Source organism: Rhinoderma darwinii, chromosome 8, assembly GCF_050947455.1.
Source record: "Rhinoderma darwinii isolate aRhiDar2 chromosome 8, aRhiDar2.hap1, whole genome shotgun sequence".
Lineage (NCBI taxonomy): Eukaryota > Metazoa > Chordata > Amphibia > Anura > Rhinodermatidae > Rhinoderma > Rhinoderma darwinii.
The window spans coordinates 115,585,496-115,605,541 of record NC_134694.1 but is presented as its reverse complement, the minus strand read 5'-3'; the positions used below and the strand labels follow the sequence as shown (position 1 = coordinate 115,605,541).

At 40.7% G+C, this 20,046-nt stretch overlaps 1 protein-coding gene across 14 annotated transcripts in view; it reads right to left on the bottom strand.

Annotated features, from left to right (window-relative positions):
- Positions 1-20,046, bottom strand: part of SYNGAP1 (synaptic Ras GTPase activating protein 1) — a 125,339-nt gene that overhangs the window by 68,879 nt on the left and 36,414 nt on the right. For all 14 annotated transcript variants that reach the window (XR_012850391.1, XR_012850392.1, XR_012850393.1 and 11 more), the window contains exon 3: positions 14,158-14,263. Coding sequence is in view for 11 of the 14 variants with exons in the window: in XM_075836525.1 (XP_075692640.1) it covers positions 14,158-14,263 (106 nt within the window). In the remaining 3 variants the exon portion in view is untranslated. The remainder of the gene's footprint in view (positions 1-14,157; positions 14,264-20,046) is intronic.

Genomic DNA, 20,046 nt, shown 5'->3' with positions numbered 1-20,046 from the left:
GCGGGGTCCGGGTGTCAGACCCCCACAGATTATATACTGATTACCTATCCGGTGGATAGGTCATTAGTTGTCCGGTAGTGGACAACTCCTTGATTCCTACGAACTGAGCATTCATTGGCATTGAAGAATGACTTGACAGGCGTTAAGTCTCACTCCTTTATGCTAAAGGTGCAAATGAGTCCAGATCGGAATTTGATTAAGAAAACGAATTGACAAATAACCTGTTAGAGAATTCGGAGGGGATCCTCCGTTCAGGACTTTCATCTATTAGCCAGAGATGAGTGACTACAAAGAGTGTCTCTTGCTCTGGAGGACCCAGAAAGTCTGGGCATTACATGGACAGTCCATTGAATTCGATGAGAACTGTGTAATGCTTAGTTTCTCCTGTGGTGGTGTTGTAGGGGAATGAAACACCTGCTGCTAAGGTTCCTTGAAGATTGAAGTTGATCACTATAGGTCTCAGCAGCAGGACACTCTATGATCAGATTAATTTTGAAAACCATCCAGCAAAATAGGAACGTCCAGAGGACAGCCTTTTTGAAGAAGTATGTTATTGGAAAGTATCCTTTAAAAAATATATATATCCTCCTCAGTAATATTGGTGTATCTATAGAGGGACTGTAGAGGATGCAGTCACACCCAAGTCCTAGGGCCTGAGGGGTCCTTTATGTTACATTAGAGGATAACATTATAAATGTGCCCATGCACTTTAGATCAGGGGTGTCAAACTCCTTTTCACCGAGGGTCACATCAGCCTTATGGTTGCCTTCAAAGGGCCGATTGTAATTGTAAGACTGTATAAATGTAACAGCTCGCTTAACTGTTAAGAAATAGTTACATTTATATTAATCCACTCTGCCCCAGATGGTAATAATGATCCCTCAGTGCTTGATACAATAAAAGTGCCCCATCAGTAACCGTGCCCCCACACAGTAATAATGCCCCAGTTGAGCCCCCCATAGATAGCCCAACACACACAGCCCCCTGTAGATAGTGCCAAAAACCACTCTTGTAGATAGTGCCACACAGCCCACCCTTGTACAGTGCCACACACAGCCCCCCATTGTACAGAGTGCCACACACAGCGCCCATAGTAGAGTGCCACAAAAAAAAACTTGTACAGAGTGCCACACAGCTCCCTTGTACAGAGTGCCACAAAGCCCTCCTTCTACAGAGTGCCACACAGCACCCATTCTACAGTGCCACACAGCACCCATTGCCCCCCTTTGTACAGAGTGCCCCACAGACCCCACCCTTGTACAGAGTGCCAAACAGCACACCCTTTTAGAGAGTGCCACACAGCTCCCCCTTGTACAGAGTGCATCACAGCTCCCCATGGATATAGTGCCACATAGCCCCCATTGAGAGTGCCACACAGTCCGCCCCTTGTAGATTGTCCCATACATAGGGCCCAGAGCGCCCCAGGCCACATAGGCCCCAGAGTGGAGAGCGGTAGCTTACCGCTACCGCTCCCTGCTCTGACTCACATTTAGCTGGTCACGCCGCAGCGGTCTGAGTCGGCCCGGGAATTAACCAGTCCAGTCTCCTGATCTGAGTCAGTCATCGGACCTCACGTCACTGTGGTAAGGTCAGATGACTGGAGTGGTCCACTCCCGACACTGACCTCAATCAGACTTACTCACTTGGCCACGGCCTGCATATTTTCAGATTGAAAATATGCCCGTGGCCGCCTACTCTTCCCTTTGAACTGCGCATGCCCTTTTTGGAGCATGCGCAGTGCAATGTTCCGGGAGAACCAAATCCCGGACAGTGCTTTTTTCTGCCGAACACTACGGACGGCAGAAAAAAAACACCTGTTTTTGCGGACTCAGAAGTCCTGCTGTTGTGGACATGCAGTGGACCACATAAAATGCCCGCGGGCCTTATGTTTGACATGTGTGCTTTAGATAGATAAGCTATTCCTCCCGACTCCACTATTAACATTCACGCTCAGCTCGGCTGCACATGTTTAGTTCAATGAGAAGAGCGCCTATGCTCGATCCTTCGTCTCCCCAACCTCTGCAGTCGGGAGACTACCCCATACACATTAGATAGTCGGTCAGTCCCACTAAAATTGGCGGGTATAGCTGACTTTCATCGAATGTGAATGGGCACCTTTTACAGCCATATGACCCTGAGGAAGCCAGAACTTCAAGCTCCGCCTCTACCCTATAATATTTATATGTCACAAAGTGACAACCCTGTGTCTGACTCTGAACTTTGCTAAGTGCAGTTGTCACTTACCTTCCCCCACTCCCATTGGCAACCCACACTATGGGCATTACCCAGCAGGGGGCGAGAGTGAACTCAAAAGAAAATCTTTGCTCCATACAGGACAAATCTGAAAAAATAAAAATGAATCGTTTACTGCAACCCTGGTTGTGTCTGGAATTGCCCTTTAAGTATTCCTCTCCAAACATGTTGGAAGCCAGCTCTGTGTATTAGACCTTGTCATGATGGAAGCCTCGTTGCCTCACCTCAGGCACTCGCTGACCTGGATTCACAGGTAACAACATATTTCCATGTGGAATCTCACTTAAAACCCTGGAGATTTTTATTTTACTTGACAAAGTAAAACTAGATTGGGTTTTTAGACTGAAGTTTATTACTGCAAAATTTAGGGCACAATATCATCAGTTATATCACATAATTGTAATCACCACTACACAGCGACTCCACCGCAACAACATGTACACAAGAAGTTCCCTTGATCCACCCCCTCATTGTCTTTTACAGCCAATGTACAATGCAGAAAGTGGAAAATCACATTATTCCAAAGGCTGCATCAGGACTCCGCGGGCACACAGATATATATAGATCAAGAGATACATACATGGATGAATAGAGATAGATAGATAGATAGATAGATAGATAGATAGATAGATAGATAGATAGATAGATAGATAGATAGATAGATAGATAGATAGATAGATAGATAGGAGATAGATAGATATGAGATAGATAGATAGATAGATAGATAGATAGATAGATAGATAGATAGATAGATAGATAGATAGATAGATAGATAGATAGGAGATAGATAGATAGATAGATAGATAGATAGATAGATAGATAGATAGATAGATAGATAGATATGAGTTAGATAGATAGATATGAGTTAGATAGATAGATAGATAGATAGATAGATAGATAGATAGATAGATAGATAGATAGATAGATAGATAGATAGATAGATAGATAGATAGATCTCTGATAACTTTCACATAATTACAAAGTACTTGGCTGCTGGGAGTTCGGAGTTGTATCTGGAGATTATATATATATATACCGTTATATCACAGAGCCCAGGGATATCTATAGCCATGCAGCGTGTATGTGCGTAACACACATATAAAGGGGTCTCCTGACATTTCGTGGGGATGTTCTAAGAGGGAGGCGGTCGGGAGACTAAAAATATTTTAATTAATATCTGTGCAAAGAATTCTCCCCGTCAGCTAAGAAAATGTGTCACCGGCTCCCTCCTCCTACCTGAAATCCCTCATGGCCCTCTCCTCCTCTCCTGCTCTCCTCCTCCTTCCCTCCATCCTGCAGCTCTCCCTCCTCTCCCCGGCAGTCACTTCTTTGTGTCATATTTAATTGCGGAACTGAGCCTTAATCTCTATATATAGCACTAGAGGCAGGGTAGAGATCAGGCCGGGAATTACTACACAACTACACACAGGGTACACAACTACACACAGGATACACAACTACACACAGGATACACAACTACACACAGGATAATACACAACTACACGCAGGATACACAACTACACAACTACACGCAGAATACACAACTACACGCAGGATACACAACTACACACAGGATAATACACAACTACACGCAGGATAATACACAACTACACGCAGGATATACAACTACACACAGGATACACAAGAACAGATAAGATACACAAGTACACACATAATACACAAGTACACACATAATACACAAGTACAAAGAGGAGAAACATGATACACAAGTACACACAGGATACATAAGTATACAGAGCAATCACAGGACATACGAGTACACAGAGCACACACAATATACGCAAGTACACAGAGCGCACACACAGTATACACGAGTACACACAATATACACCAGTACACAGAGCACACACGGATACACAAGTACACACAGCACACACAGAGCACACACAGGATACACAGAGCACACACAAAGCACACACAGGATACACCAGTGCGCAGAGCACACACAGTATACACCAGTACACAGAGCACACACAGTATACACCAGTACACAGAGAACACACAGTATACACCAGTACACAGAGCACACACAGTATACACCAGTACACAGAGCACACACAGTATACACAAGTACACAGAGCACACACAGTATACACCAGTACGCAGAGCACACACAGTATACACCAGTACGCAGAGCACACACATTTTACACCAGTACGCAGAGCACACACAAAATACACAACTACACACAGAATACACAAGTACACACAGGATATACAAGTACAAAGAGGAAAAACAGGATACACCAGTACACAGAGCAATCACAGGACATACGAGTACAGAGAGCACACACCGTATACACCAGTACACAGAGCACACACAGTATACACCAGTACATAGGTCACACACAGTATACACGAGTACACAGAGCACACACAGTATACACGAGTACACAGAGCACACACAGTATACACGAGTACACAGAGCACACACAGTATACACGAGTACACAGAGCACACACAGTATACACGAGTACACAGAGCACACACAGTATACACGAGTACACAGAGCACACACAGTATACACGAGTACACAGAGCACACACAGTATACACGAGTACACAGAGCACACACAGTATACACGAGTACACAGAGCACACACAGTATACACGAGTACGCAGAGCACACACAGTATACACGAGTACACAGAGCACACACAGTATACACGAGTACACAGAGCACACACAGGTTCAAAATTGAATTAGTTCCGTATGAACATGTCTAGATTGGAATTATTCAGAAACTCCCATTGTCATAAAAAATTAAGAATCAGGGTGACAACTAACATGACTACACTACATATGAAGGCACAATTTTTAAAACTTTTATAAAGTCTGGGATATGACTTTGCAATCACTTTTGTGATGTTGTTATCAGTGTATTTTGGATACATAGGTGAACGAGAGCGGTCCTACAATGCTTTACACTGCAGCACCACCAAGGAGCCGATGTAAACTGATTGTATATATTAGCAATGATACATATATTATAAAACAAGGAGGTCACACAGGAGCGGAGAGGGGACCTGTGCTGGTCGCTGTAATTAGGATAAGTAGTTTTAATAAGAATTATTTACTCTTGTGTCTTGCTCATTGTTCGCATGGGAACATATTAACAGGAACGCTCCGATACAATGTATTATCCTCCAGAGCGAGTTGAAGGGATTATTCACTCACAATAACAATTAACCCCTTCATTTTTTGGATTTTAATATTCGGGTTATTGATTGTATATGCAGAGAGGAGGAACAGAAACATGTAACAAGTAAAATTCTAACAGTCTGGCAGGCACTTAGTAGTCTGGAAATCATGCTGGCATTGAAAGCATTACACCTGTGGGCGGTAGAAAAAGATTTTTATCCAGGACTATTCCTTAAAGGAATTTTCCAGTCAACGAGACATGTTATAGCAGTGTGGGGGCCTGGCAACTGGGAAACCCAAAGAAATGAAGAACAGGAGGAGAGGCGGATACCTATTTTCTATTGAGTGATGTTTGGGCATGCATGGTGATTTTCCATTGAAATTAATGAGGGTTACCGAAACCTTAAAAATTCATTGAAACAAAAAGGAGAAGGCGATCTCCTTCTGCCCCTCCCAATTTTCAGCTGGAAGTCCACTAAAGTAGGCGGGGCTTATCTACAGCAGCGGGGCTTAGCTTGTTTGGTCTTTATTGTAGAGGAGGAAGATTTCTGCTGCAGCAAGCTTCCTCCCACCCATCGTAGACTCAGTATAAGCCCCACCCAATCCCCCAGATTTATTACTTCACATGCACTAGCACTGGAGAGGGGGAGAGGGAGACAAAATGAAAACCTCCTCCGAATCCCATTAAGAAAAGTTGTTTGTTTTTTTTCCCATGCTTTGCATTGTGATATAATGGGAAGAGGTAGAGTGTGTGTGTGTGGGGGGGGTGGGTGTTGACAAAGTGACTAACAATTCCTGTGATTTTGTGTGCCTCTCAGAGAAGCCATCATCTCAATGCACCACATAATGGAGCTTTTTAAAGAGTCTCTGTCACCACATTGTAAGTGTCCTGTCTTCTACATAAGGAGATCGGCGCTATAATGTAGGTGACAACAGTGCTTTTTATTTAGAAAAATGATCTATTTTCACCACGTTAAGAGCGATTTTAGCTTTATGCTAATTACTTTCTTAATGCCCAACTGGGTGTGTTTTTACTTTAGACCAAGTGGGCGTTGTACAGAGGAGTGTATGATACTGACCAATCAGCGTCATGCACTTCTCCCCATTCATTTTGACAGCGCATAGTGACACTGCGTTGTTTGCTGTCTTATACTGACACATTAACGTTACTGAAGTGTTTAGACATTGAATAGACATTCCGGCAGCCAGGACGTGATGTCTATTCACAATCCCGGCACTTCGTTAACGTTTGTTTGGTACTTACAGCAGAGCAAAGCGTAATCTCCCTGTAACCTGTCATTTACAGCGTGATGTCGCGAGATTACGCTTGCTCTGCTGTAAGTACCACAGAAACGTTAACGAAGTGCCGGGATTGTGAAAAGACATCCCTGTCTATTCACTGTCTAAACACTTCAGTAACGTTAATGTGTCAGTATAAGACAGCGAACAACGCAGTGTCACTATGCGCTGACTAAATGAATGGAGAGGAGTGCATGACGCTGATTGGTCACTGATTGGTCAGCGTCATGCACTCCTCTGTACAACGCCCACTTGGTCTAAAGTAAAAACTCGCCCACTTGGGCATTAAGAAAATAATTAGCCTAAAGCTAAAATCGCTCCTAACATGGTGAAAATAGATAGTTTTTCTAAATAAAAAGCACTGTTGTCACCTACATTACAGCGCTGATCTCCTTATGTAGGAGGCAGGGCACTTATAATGTGGTGACAAGAGCCAGACCGATCCCGAAATGGCAGGCTTGAATATAGCATAATGCTGCAAAGCATCATGGTCCTAAAACTCAGGAGCGTGAAATTATCCTTTCTATCATCTCCATTCTTCACTTATGAATAGCAGATTACATTTAAAAAAAAATCCAGGAGATGTGCGTTAGCAAGAAAGACATTGGAGAGGGGATGGCAAAAAGCTAAAAGATCCAGTGATCTGTATGTTCTGAACAGAGAGAGGTGGACAATGAGAAGCAGGGGAATAGAGGATGAGGCAGAGGGGAGAGGAAGATGAGTAATAGGAGGAAAGGAGAAATTAAATAGAGAAATAGAGAAAAAAAAGTGAGTGGGAGGAAGAGAAAGAAAGAGAGGAACTGAATGAAGAAAGATATATAGCGAGGGGGGACTGAGTCAGGAGAAGTGTGTGTGTGTGTGTGTGTGTGTGTGTGTGTGTGTGTGTGTGTATGTATGTATGTGTATATGTATGTGTATATGTGCATCTATGTGTATGTATGTGTATATGTGCGTCTATGTGTATGTATGTGTATATGTGCATCTGTGTATGTATGTGTGCATCTATGTGCGTCCATGTGTATGTATGTATGTGTATATGTGCGTCCATGTGTATGTATGTATGTATGTGTGTGCATTTGCGTGTGTATGTGTAAATCCATATGTTTGCATCTGTCTGTGTGTATATGCATGTGTATATGTTTATATAGATCTTAATGTACTATATGTATATTCGTATTTGTATGTTTAATCATGTGCATATATGCGTGCAGATCTATGTATAAGCATATATACGTTTATGATTATATATGTGTGCTCATTTGTGCGTACATATATGTATAGAAAATATAAATATGGGGGGGTACAAGAGGAATTGCAGCGGTGAGAGGTGGCATGTGAGATGAGGGTGCCGGGGGATGGGGTGCTCGCCACCCCCAGCCCCCCTGGGATACACCAGGAATCTCCCACCTCTCTGACAGACTACTTAATAATTAGCTGTAATTAGACTGCAGTAGGAGAAGAGACGGAGGTGTGTGGGTGCAGGAGAAGGACAGAGAGAAGAAGAGATGAGGCGACACATCGATCTGTTCATTAGACCCTTATTTTGGGATCTTTAGTCTGTACATCTGCTCTTCATTCTTGTATCATCCCATCTGTCTCGAGTAAAATCACAGGCTGCTCGCACAGGCCGGGCACTGGAAGCGCTCCGAATTCTCCTCCCTGTTTAACTATCTCTGGGTGGGAAGCTTAGTGATCATGAAATCACGCATGGCCCTGTAACACTACAGCATCTCAGGGTATTGCTGGGAGTAGTAGTTACACTACAGATGGTGGGGATGGTGATCTACAAACCGTTGGATTTCTGTTGCTCTTCAGCAGCAAAAAAAGTGTAATGTGCAGCTCAATTATTGATGTAGGAGTCTGGTCGGTCAGGATTCACGGCTCTGTTAAAGGGGTACACCTCAGCAAATAAAGGTCATTCATTGTATAACTTTCCAATATGCTTCCTGTGTCAATTCCTCACGCTTTTAAGATCTCTGCTTGCAGTCATTCAATAGGAGCCTTCACTGTTTACTTCCAGGGGAATAAAAATGTAATTGATACAGAAATTATATTGGTGATTTGTATGACTTTTCATCAGGCAACGAATTGGTGTTAGAATTTATCAAACCAGAAATGAGACATAGATAGCTAAATATTAGATAGATAGATAGATAGATAGATAGATAGATAGATAGATAGATAGATAGATAGATAGATAGATAGACAGACAGTCCATGTGTCTGGCGGGTGTTGTGTTGCTTTGTGTAGCAGTAATGTTTCTGCTGACACATAATATCATGTTTTCAGGATCTTATGGGAGATAATGGAGCACAATTCTGAAGTTTAGCCTGAGGTTTGCACCCGCGCTCCATTCAGAGACATTGACTTCATGTGACAGCGTGCGGCACTCCTACTTAGGAGCTGGCTGGAAATGTATTTGCTCGGCTGTGGATGGCAAAATTATTATTCTGTAGTCAAATTGTGCAATTAAGTGTTGCCATCCTTTGGCAATCCCGCTACTACGGAGTTACAGCCGGACTCCTTGTTCACTCATGAGCGGTGGGCTGGGCTGGGCCGGGGTCTGCGCACTGATCTTGGTCTTACCTTGGTGCAGCCATAGTATTATCACCGCATGGTATTGTAAAGGGGTTTCCAGGCACAAATAAACTAACTTCTATGGCTGCATGATGGGAACAGGAAAAAAAAGATTCCCAGTACTCACTCTATGGATCACCGTCCCTATCAATCCCAGCTACTCGCGGTTTCATCTTGTAAACGATGATATGTCTTCCATACTGACGACACGTTATCTGACCCTGCTGGTAACCCCTTTAATCATTGTATAATGAACAGTTCTGTAACGTTTTAATAGAAGATATGTTTCAGTTCCTTACTATTTTCAAGATCTCTGCTTGCTGCCAGTAAATGGGTCCTTTCTTGTTTACATCCAGGGCTTGAAAACCAATCCTTACTTAATACATCTCACAGCTGAGGGTTTGCGACAATTGTATCCAGTCTCGGATGTTGGAAGTATTACCGCCTCTGGATGGGAAAAATGTTTCCACTCAATGACAGCAAGCAGAGATCTTTAAAATAAAAAAAAAGAGGGCCTGAAGTACAAAGGATATTAGAAAGTTCCCATATCCCTTTTTAATCCTAGTAGGTGTCCATCCAGCACAAGCTGATATTATATGTTGTCCCTCTTTACCTTAAGACTTGGACAACGACGCTTCAACGACTTCAGATTATTTCCAGTGACTTTATTCTGCTGAGCAGGTGCATCCAAGCACATTGTGCACGCAGCCGTCCCAGCAGACCCCGGTGAACTAGAAAGCCCATCATCAAAGTTTAATTGACTCTTTTTGCATTTTAAACAGATTTTCTAGAAGGTTTCATGGGCTGCAGCCGCTGATGTACTGACGATTATCACGTTTTATTTTATATAACATTAACAAAATCCACTTTTCCCTTTGATAATTCCATGTACTTCAGGAGCTCCCTATCAGGGACAAAAATGTAGCTTTTTTCATCCCGATCTTTCTGGCTCATGAAAATAATTCCAGAACAACAGTGAAGACTGACACAAACACAGATAGAGCTGTAGGGAAAAGGGGTGGAAGTGGGATGTAATCTAGGGTCTGTGGAAAGCTGGGTAATAAGCATTGTAATGGCTGCCACTAGCGGTTGTCACCCTATTTAGGGTCATTTGGAAATGGCTGAATAGAATATAAAAAGAATTCAAACAAGAAGACAATTCAGGGACTTCATTTCCTGGTCATTAAAGGGGTATTCTCATCACCCAAATTTATGGCATACAATCAGGATAGGTCATTAATGTGTGATAGGTGTAGGACCAACCTCTGGGACTTGCACGTATCGAGAAAAGGGGTCCTCCAACCCCTAAGCCGCCTGACGCAGGCAGAGAATGAATGGAGAAGGGGCCGCGCACACGCTTGTCTGACTGTTTCCATCACTCCTATAAGAGTGAATGGAGAGAGCGGCCATCTTTCCATTCATTCTCTGCTTGCGCCTCCGCCTGGTGCTTCCCTAGGTGGGGTAGGGGTCGTGGTACGGGTTACCCCCTGAGGATATGCCATAAATCAATACTACATATATTAACTTGCACTTTTTTTACACAAATTTTTGTGGTATGAAAGTGCTGCAACTATATACTGCGCCATACTGCAACTTGGTGATTAAATAAAGGATCTATTAAGGACAGAAGATCAGAGTACAGCTGGGCCCTGTTCACACTAAGTTTTTCTGCAGGCAGAAAAATCTGATTTTGATCTGCCTGCAAATTCTTGCCGTGTTTTTTGCTTGCGGCCATTGAGCACCGCAGGCAAAAACCGATGCGAAAAACGCTTTCTCTGCCTCCCATTGATTTCAATGGGAGGTCAGAGGCGGGACCGTGTCAAGGAAGAGCTTGTCGCTTTTTTTTACTGCAAGCGGCTAAAAACCTGCAGCGGGAAAAAAACAAACACCTTTGTCGCCCAACGAAATCAATGGGAGGCGGTTTCAGACGTTTTTTGCCGCTGATTCCGAAGCAGTTTCCGCGTCAAAAACAGCATCAAAAGACTGTGTGAACTGGGCCTTATGGCATTTTTTGAGGTCGCTGATTTCTCAAGGATATTGAGAATGATTTGTGTCATTACATTTAATGTCTAAATCCGACCTAGGTGCGTTGTGACACGACAGAAAGAACTTGGTGAATTATAGGACAACAGTGACAAAGCGAATATTCTCCCACCATAACTCCCATATAAAAGGCATGAGGGCCACTAACAATGGACAGGGGGGCCCCAGGCTGGACACAAGGTCTACTTTCCCTCAACAATATGAGGAAACTGGAACTTCTGACTCAGACACCTAAATGTGACGATCTCAGGTCTATCCACAATCGGAGAGACGGCAGCAGAATACTGGTATTATCAAGAGTAGACACCAAGACCCCGGGCAGGGTGAGAATCAGGACCCCCCCACCACCTGACACATCAACAATTTTATCCAGCACCTTGCAGTTATGGAAGATATTAGATAATTGCTTTAAGGGGATGTCCACATTTGACAACCTTTCCCATATGTCCTATTAGCGGATATGGGGGTAAGGTAGGAGGGCCTCATTTTTGAACCTCCATCTAACTTAGCTCCCCAAAAATCTTACGTACAGATGTGAGACTACCTTACAACAGTCTGTAATTCGGATCAGTATGTTTTGGCACCGGCCATATACAACGGAGGAACAATCTGCAGAGTTTGACAATTATGACAGGTGAATATCCCAACGAGTCCGACAGGTGAAATGCAGAGTCCGCTATTCTCAGTTAAACTTGATGACTGGTTTTCATAAAGGGGTCCCACCATGAGGACATTCATCTATCAGGCTACAAACAGCATCTCTCGGACCGGATGTGCATTACACAGATAGCCCATTAATTTCAATAGTGTAATCCTTCATCTCTCCTGTGGTGGCGCTGCTACGAAACTGAACACTGAACACTGCTGGATTCCTCCACAGATCACCGCAGATCGCAGAGGGTCTAAGCATCAGGACACCCTGTGATCAGCTGATTATTGGAGGACCCTTCTAACAAAACCAGCATTGTGTCCAAAACAGAAAACCCCTTTAATCATTGGGGTATATATTAGCCAAATTCTGCCCCATAAGCCAGTTTACACATCCATCAACCCTACTGCAGACAATAGTATAATATTACAATAACTATAGTAATTCTCTTCAGATATGAAAATCATCCTGCCGACACAGATCCACACACTTTACATCCAAAGGCTGAAAACCAATCCTGATCATGTCCAACTGACATAGGTGCGGGGCTTGTTACAATGAATCAGAAATCGACATTGCCCCTTATGTAAGGTCATCTCATCACAGTGTCTCCAGATCGCCCCCTTGTGCATGATCATTTAACAGCACTGACGCGATTTGACACACACCAGGTTATTTCATCACGGTCTGTCTACAGCTTGTTGTTATTCTTGGTTAGATCAATATTCTGTGCCCATCCATCATCCATTTATCCGCTTGTATCATCAGAGTATCTCTGTATCTCCCCGTTATGTCATCTCATCACTTTAAATCTAGATGTCCGCTCGCTGTGTGAGACTACTTCATCAATACATCACTGTACCTTGCTGTTATCAGGACCTTTCATCACTGTATGTTCATGTCTCTTCTGGGTATCAGGTCATTTCACCACTATCTGTCCAGCTATGGAGCGAGGCTTCTCCATCAACATGTCCTCACATCTCAGTGTTTTGTATCATCCCTACATTCATTATGTGAGATATGAGGAGTCATTGTATTCTCACGTCATCGATATACCTGCTCACGTCAGCGCTTAATATCTCTTATCACAGCTTCTTGTAAAGAGAATTTTTGTATCACTGTAAAAAAAAAAAATGTTGTGCCATGCCCCATTGGATGCCGTATGGAATCCGATTTCCCCCATAGAGGTCAATGGAAACTGAAAAATCGCATCAGTGTATACATATATCTACAAAACCACTAAACTGTTACAAGGACGAATGGTTTTAAGCAGAAAATACACTGGAATTCATAGGGAAGCACACAGAATATGGTATCTGACAACGGAACAATAAAAAGTAAAAAATACTGTACCATAAAGGACCTCACCAGTGCAATTTGCGCATTCGAACGGAGTGCTGTATAGTACTGAATTAATTCCAATGGTCGCGCACATGAGGACTCTATTGCCATTGCGTTTTACCTCTAAGTCTAGCGTATACACCAGGAAAGCTCCCAGTACATAGGCTAAACTTATCAGAAGGGCTCCGTACACCTGACAGATTCCAAAAGCGTGTCCATTTAGAGTCCATCGGGCAGTATACCATTTTTTTTCGACTGCATAGAGATGTGACTATGCTTTTATACGGAGGTATCCCATTTACCGTAGTTAACACGAGAGTCTATATGCCGCTCTCTGCTTATACAGTGTCATACGTCGCAGCCTTCCGTCAGAGGTATAGGACATAAAATCCCCCCGACAAATACCTTCAATAGAAGGCTCAAACGCAATGGGAACAGAACCCGAAAGGTAAAATAAACAATTGGTGCAACTTTTAAGCTGAAGCGGTCAGCGATGGAAGTTGCGTCTAATTCTGCAAGTGCTTTCAAAGTCCTAAAAAGGTCCCGGTATTATGACACATGATCATTGTGTGTCCACGATGCGCAGCCCCTCGTCCCCTCTTGTGTTATTCCACTAGTTCTCACGTTAGAAGATCATTATAATTCAACTGTCCCCGTGTCGTGTTATTCTGCTGGCTCCGTGATTCACCACAGGACCAATAAGCAGATTATATCAATGTAATAGTATAACACATAAACATGATACAATCCATCATCGGGCATTATTACATTGTATTCCAGTGTCACCACATTTACATGTTATATATGAAGACAAATCACTGAGGTTTGTCAGTACCGTGTTCGTCAGGATGCTTCCCCTCCACGGGGACACTGACTGTGCGCCTCAAGAATTTGGTTCTGGTAGGATCGCTTCTCCTCTCACGTATTAACAGCGGGTTAACCTGAAATGAAAGAAATATATTATAGAGAATATTAATGGCTGAACCCAGCACTAGTGCCAAATCCCAAATGATGCTAGAAAAACAGAGAAAAACTGAGTTGCATAGAACCATAGATCAAGAACAAGAAGGAATACGGAGGTATTACTGGGACACTAACGGATAGACTCACTGTGTAGCAACTTGTACATAGGAGGCAGTATTGTATTCCTGCACATAGGGGGCAGTATTATAGTAGTTATATTCCTGCACATAGGGGGCAGTATTATAGTAGTTATATTCTTGTATATAGGGGGCATTATTATAGTAGTTATATTCTTGTATATAGGGGCAGCATTATAGTAGTTATATTCTTGTATATAGGGGGCATTATTATAGTAGTTATATTCTTGTATATAGGGGGCAGTATTATAGTAGTTATATTCTTGTATATAGGGGGCAGTATTATAGTAGTTATATTCTTGTATATAGGGGGCATTATTATAGTAGTTATATTCTTGTATATAGGGGGCATTATTATAGTAGTTATATTCTTGTATATAGGGGGCAGTATTATAGTAGTTATATTCCTGTATATATGGGGCAGTATTATAGTAGTTATATTCTTGTACATAGGAGGCAGTATTATAGTAGTTATATTCTTGTATATAGGGGCAGTATTATAGTAGTTATATTCTTGTATATAGGGGGCAGTATTATAGTAGTTATATTCTTGTATATAGGGGCAGTATTATAGTAGTTATATTCTTGTATATAGGGGCAGTATTATAGTAGTTATATTCTTGTATATAGGGGCAGTATTATAGTAGTTATATTCTTGTATATAGGGGCAGTATTATAGTAGTTATATTCTTGTACATAGGAGGCAGTATTATAGTAGTTATATTCTTGTATATAGGGGCAGTATTATAGTAGTTATATTCTTGTATATAGGAGCAGTATTATAGTAGTTATATTCTTGTATATAGGGGCAGTATTATAGTAGTTATATTCTTGTACATAGGGGGCAGAATTATAGTAGTTATATTCTTGTACATAGGAGGCAGTATTATAGTAGTTATATTCTTGTATATAGAGGGCAGTATTATAGTAGTTATATTCTTGTATATACGGGGCAGTATTATAGTAGTTATATTCTTATATATAGGAGCAGTGTTATAGTAGTTATATTCTTGCATATAGGGGGCAGTATTATAGTAGTTATATTCTTGTATATAGGGGGCAGTATTATAGTAGTTATATTCTTGTATATGGGGGCAGTATTATAGTAGTTATATTCTTGTATATAGGGGCAGTATTATAGTAGTTATATTCTTGTATATAGGGGCAGTATTATAGTAGTTATATTCTTGTGTATAGGGGCAGTATTATAGTAGTTATATTCTTGTATATAGGGACAGTATTATAGTCGTTATATTCTTGTATATAGGGACAGTATTATAGTAGTTATATTCTTGTATATAGGGGGCAGTATTATAGTAGTTATATTCTTGTACATAGGGGCAGTATTATAGTAGTTATATTCTTGTATATAGGGGCAGTATTATAGTAGTTATATTCTTGTATATAGGGGGCAGTATTATAGTAGTTATATTCTTGTATATAGGGGCAGTATTATAGTAGTTATATTCTTGTATATAGGGGCAGTATTATAGTAGTTATATTCTTGTATATAGGGGGCAGTATTATAGTAGTTATATTCTTGTATATAGGGGCAGTATTATAGTAGTTATATTCTTGTACATAGGAGGCAGTATTATAGTAGTTATATTCTTGTACATAGGAGCAGTATTATAGTAGTTATATTCTTGTATATAGGGGCAGTATTATAGTAGTTATATTCTTGTATATAGGAGCAGTATTATAGTAGTTATATTCTTGTATATAGGGGCAGTATTATAGTAGTTATATTCTTGTACATAGGAGGCAGTATTATAGTAGTTATATTCCTGTATATAGAGGGCAGTATTATAGTAGTTATATTCTTGTATATAGGGGCAGTATTATAGTAGTTATATTCTTGTACATAGGAGCAGTATTATAGTATTTATATATTTATATTCTTGTACATAGGAGCAGTGTTATAGTAGTTATATTCTTGTATATAGGAGAAGTATTATAGTAGTTATATTCCTGTATATAGGGGGCAGTATTATAGTAGTTATATTCTTGTATATAGGAGCAGTATTATAGTAGTTATATTCTTGTACATAGGAGCAGTATTATAGTATTTATATTCTTGTACATAGGAGCAGTATTATAGTAGGTATATTCCTGTATATAGAGGGCAGTATTATTGTAGTTATATTCTTGTATATAGGGGCAGTATTATAGTAGGTATATTCTTGTATATAGGGGGCAGCATTATAGTAGTTATAGTCTTGTATATAGGGGGCAGTATTATAGTAGTTATATTCTTGTATATAGGGGGCAGTATTATAGTAATTATATTCTTGTATATAGGTGCAGTATTATAGTAGTTATATTCTTGTACATAGGAGCAGTATTATAGTAGTTATATACTTGTATATAGAGGGCAGTATTATTGTAGTTATATTCTTGTATATAGGAGGCAGTATTAGAGTAGTTATGTTTTTGTATATAGGCGCAGTATTATAGTAGTTATATTCTTGTATATGGGGGCAGTATTATAGTAGTTATATTCTTGTATATAGGTGCAGTATTATAGTAGTTATATTCTTGTATATAGGGGCAGTATTATAGTTGTTATATTCTTGTATATAGGAGGCAGTATTATAGTAGTTATATTCTTGTATATAGGGGGCAGTATTATAGTAGTTATATTCTTGTATATAGGGAGCAGTATGATAGTAGTTATATTCTTGTATATAGAGGGCAGTATGATAGTAGTTATATTCTTGTATATAGAGGGCTGTATTATAGTAGTTATATTCTTGTATATAGAGGGCAGTATTATAGCAGTTATATTCTTGTATATAGGGGGCAGTATTATAGTAGTTATATTCTTGTATATAGGGGGCAGTATTATAGTAGTTATATTCTTGTATATGGGGGCAGTATTATAGTAGTTATATTCTTGTATATAGGTGCAGTATTATAGTAGTTATATTCTTGTATATAGGGGCAGTATTATAGTTGTTATATTCTTGTATATAGGAGGCAGTATTATAGTAGTTATATTCTTGTATATAGGGGCAGTATTATAGTAGTTATATTCTTGTATATAGGGGGCAGTATTATAGTAGTTATATTCTTGTATATAGGGAGCAGTATGATAGTAGTTATATTCTTGTATATAGAGGGCAGTATGATAGTAGTTATATTCTTGTATATAGAGGGCTGAATTATAGTAGTTATATTCTTGTATATAGAGGGCAGTATTATAGCAGTTATATTCTTGTATATAGGGGCAGTATTATAGTAGTTATATTCTTGTATATAGGAGGCAGTATTATAGTAGTTATATTCTTGTATATAGGAGCAGTATTATAGTAGTTATATTCTTGTATACAGGGGGCAGTATTATAGTAGTTATATTCTTGTATATAGGGGCAGTATTATAGTAGTTATATTCTTGTATATAGGGGGCAGTATTATAGTAGTTATATTCTTGTATATAGGGGGCAGTATTATAGTAGTTATATTCTTGCATATAGGGGCAGTATTATAGTAGTTATATTCTTGTATATAGGGGGCAATATTATAGTAGTTATATTCTTGTATATAGGGGGCAGTATTATAGTAGTTATATTCTTGTATATAGGGGCAGTATTATAGTGGCTCTATTCTTATATATAGGGGACAGTATTATAGTAGTTATATTCTTGTATATAGGGTCAATATTAAAGTAGTTATATTCTTGTATATAGGGGCAGTATTATAGTAGTTATATTCTTGTATATAGGGGCAGTATTATAGTAGTTATATTCTTGTATATAGGGGCAGTATTATAGTAGTTATATTCTTGTATATAGGGGCATTATTATAGTAGTTATATTCTTGTATATAGGGGCAGTATTATAGTAGTTATATTCTAGTATATAGGGGGCAGTATTATAGTAGTTATATTCTTGTATATAGGCGCAGTATTATAGTAGTTATATTCTAGTATATAGGGGGCAGTATTATAGTAGTTATATTCTTGTATATAGGCGCAGTATTATAGTAGTTATATTCTAGTATATAGGGGGCAGTATTATAGTAGTTATATTCTTGTATATAGGGGCAGTATTATAGTAGCTATATTCTTGTATATAGGGGACAGTATTATAGTAGTTATATTCTTGTACATAGGGGGCAGTATTATAGAAGGGTGCAAATGCTCCTTACAATCTATGCTGGTCACATGTAAAATAATAGCCTCACTGATATCTAATTTCATATTTTCAGACACAAAGAAAACATTTTTTATTAATTAGAGGGGCTCTCAACCTAATATTAAGAACTTAAGTATTGATCATGGGGACAAGGATATTTTGGACTTTCTGACGCCGTTTCCCAGGCTGAACTGGCTGATAACAGAAAACAATACATTACATAACCTTCACAGGGACTTCAAATTTGGTGTCTTTTTAAGGAAGGCCTTTTAGTTAGAATAAGCAGGGTACAAAGTGACTACAATGTTTCTGACATGCCGAATCCCTTGATAAAGAGATGAAACAAGATGTGTAATGACGTATACCCGGAGGGATGGAGGTGCATGTAGAGTCCTGAGTTTTCACAGTTCACAACTTCCTTCCGCTGCCTCTGGCACTGTAGGTAAGAAGGGGCTTCTTTTGCATGGCACTCATGCCCCCGTGTGTCAGCCTCCTCTAACCACTGCTCCACAGCCTCGCTTTCCTTGCGCTATACCTGTGCCTCCCCCCCTGCTGTCACTGCCACCCTCTACATGTCTGCTATTCCTCAATGACTGTCCCTACGTGCCCTGTCGTCAGTGTCAGCCCAGCACAGGAATGGTTAATGCCGCTGGCATTGTTCTCTGCCTCCGATTGGTGGAATAGATCGGGACTTTCAGCTGACGGGTTAATTACAATAATTATCCTGTACAAGTAAAAGCAGCGACTGTGAATATAGACCCATACTGCTTTATTCTAGTTCTCCCTCACCCACTCTATCTATGTGTCTACTCACGGCTCGACCCCTCTCTCTCCCCCCTGTACCCTGATCGGGGCTTCTAATCCCCGTTTTTAGACCCCCCCCCATCACATGAAATACTGTAATGTTCCCCCGGTAATCTTCCCCTATTATCACCTGGTTATTTAATATAGTAGCAGCCCAGCTGTGCCCGTCCATCCCGGTCACCCCTTTCCCATGTTAATCATTTTGTCTGCAGTTCCCTCTTTTTAACCCGTCCCTCCATCTGTGCTCCCCATCGCTTCCCCTTCCTGCCTCTATCTCTCTCCCACTCTCTCCCTCTAATGCTCAGAGTTCCTTGCAGTAACAATGACAGGACAGGATCTGGGAGAGCAGCTTGAAATCCTCCCACATACCCCCCATCAGCTGCCTCATTCAGCTTCTGTGTGTAGGGAGGGGGTAGGCTCCCACCGCCGTATCACCTCGGCTCCCCTCATACTGCCTGACCCCGAGCTGTGTGCTCCTGCCCTGTCCTGCCAGGACCAAACCAGGTAGAGACTAGACCATGTGGTAGGTCAAGCTCACACAACATATTTTTTACATGAATTTCGTAGCGTTTGACGTGCCAAAATACGAGTTAAAAAAACGCAAGTTTCAAGCTCGGAATTGGAATATGCGCCGTAAGTGCTTTTTTACACGACCGTAATAAAATTTTGCCTTGCAGAAAAAAA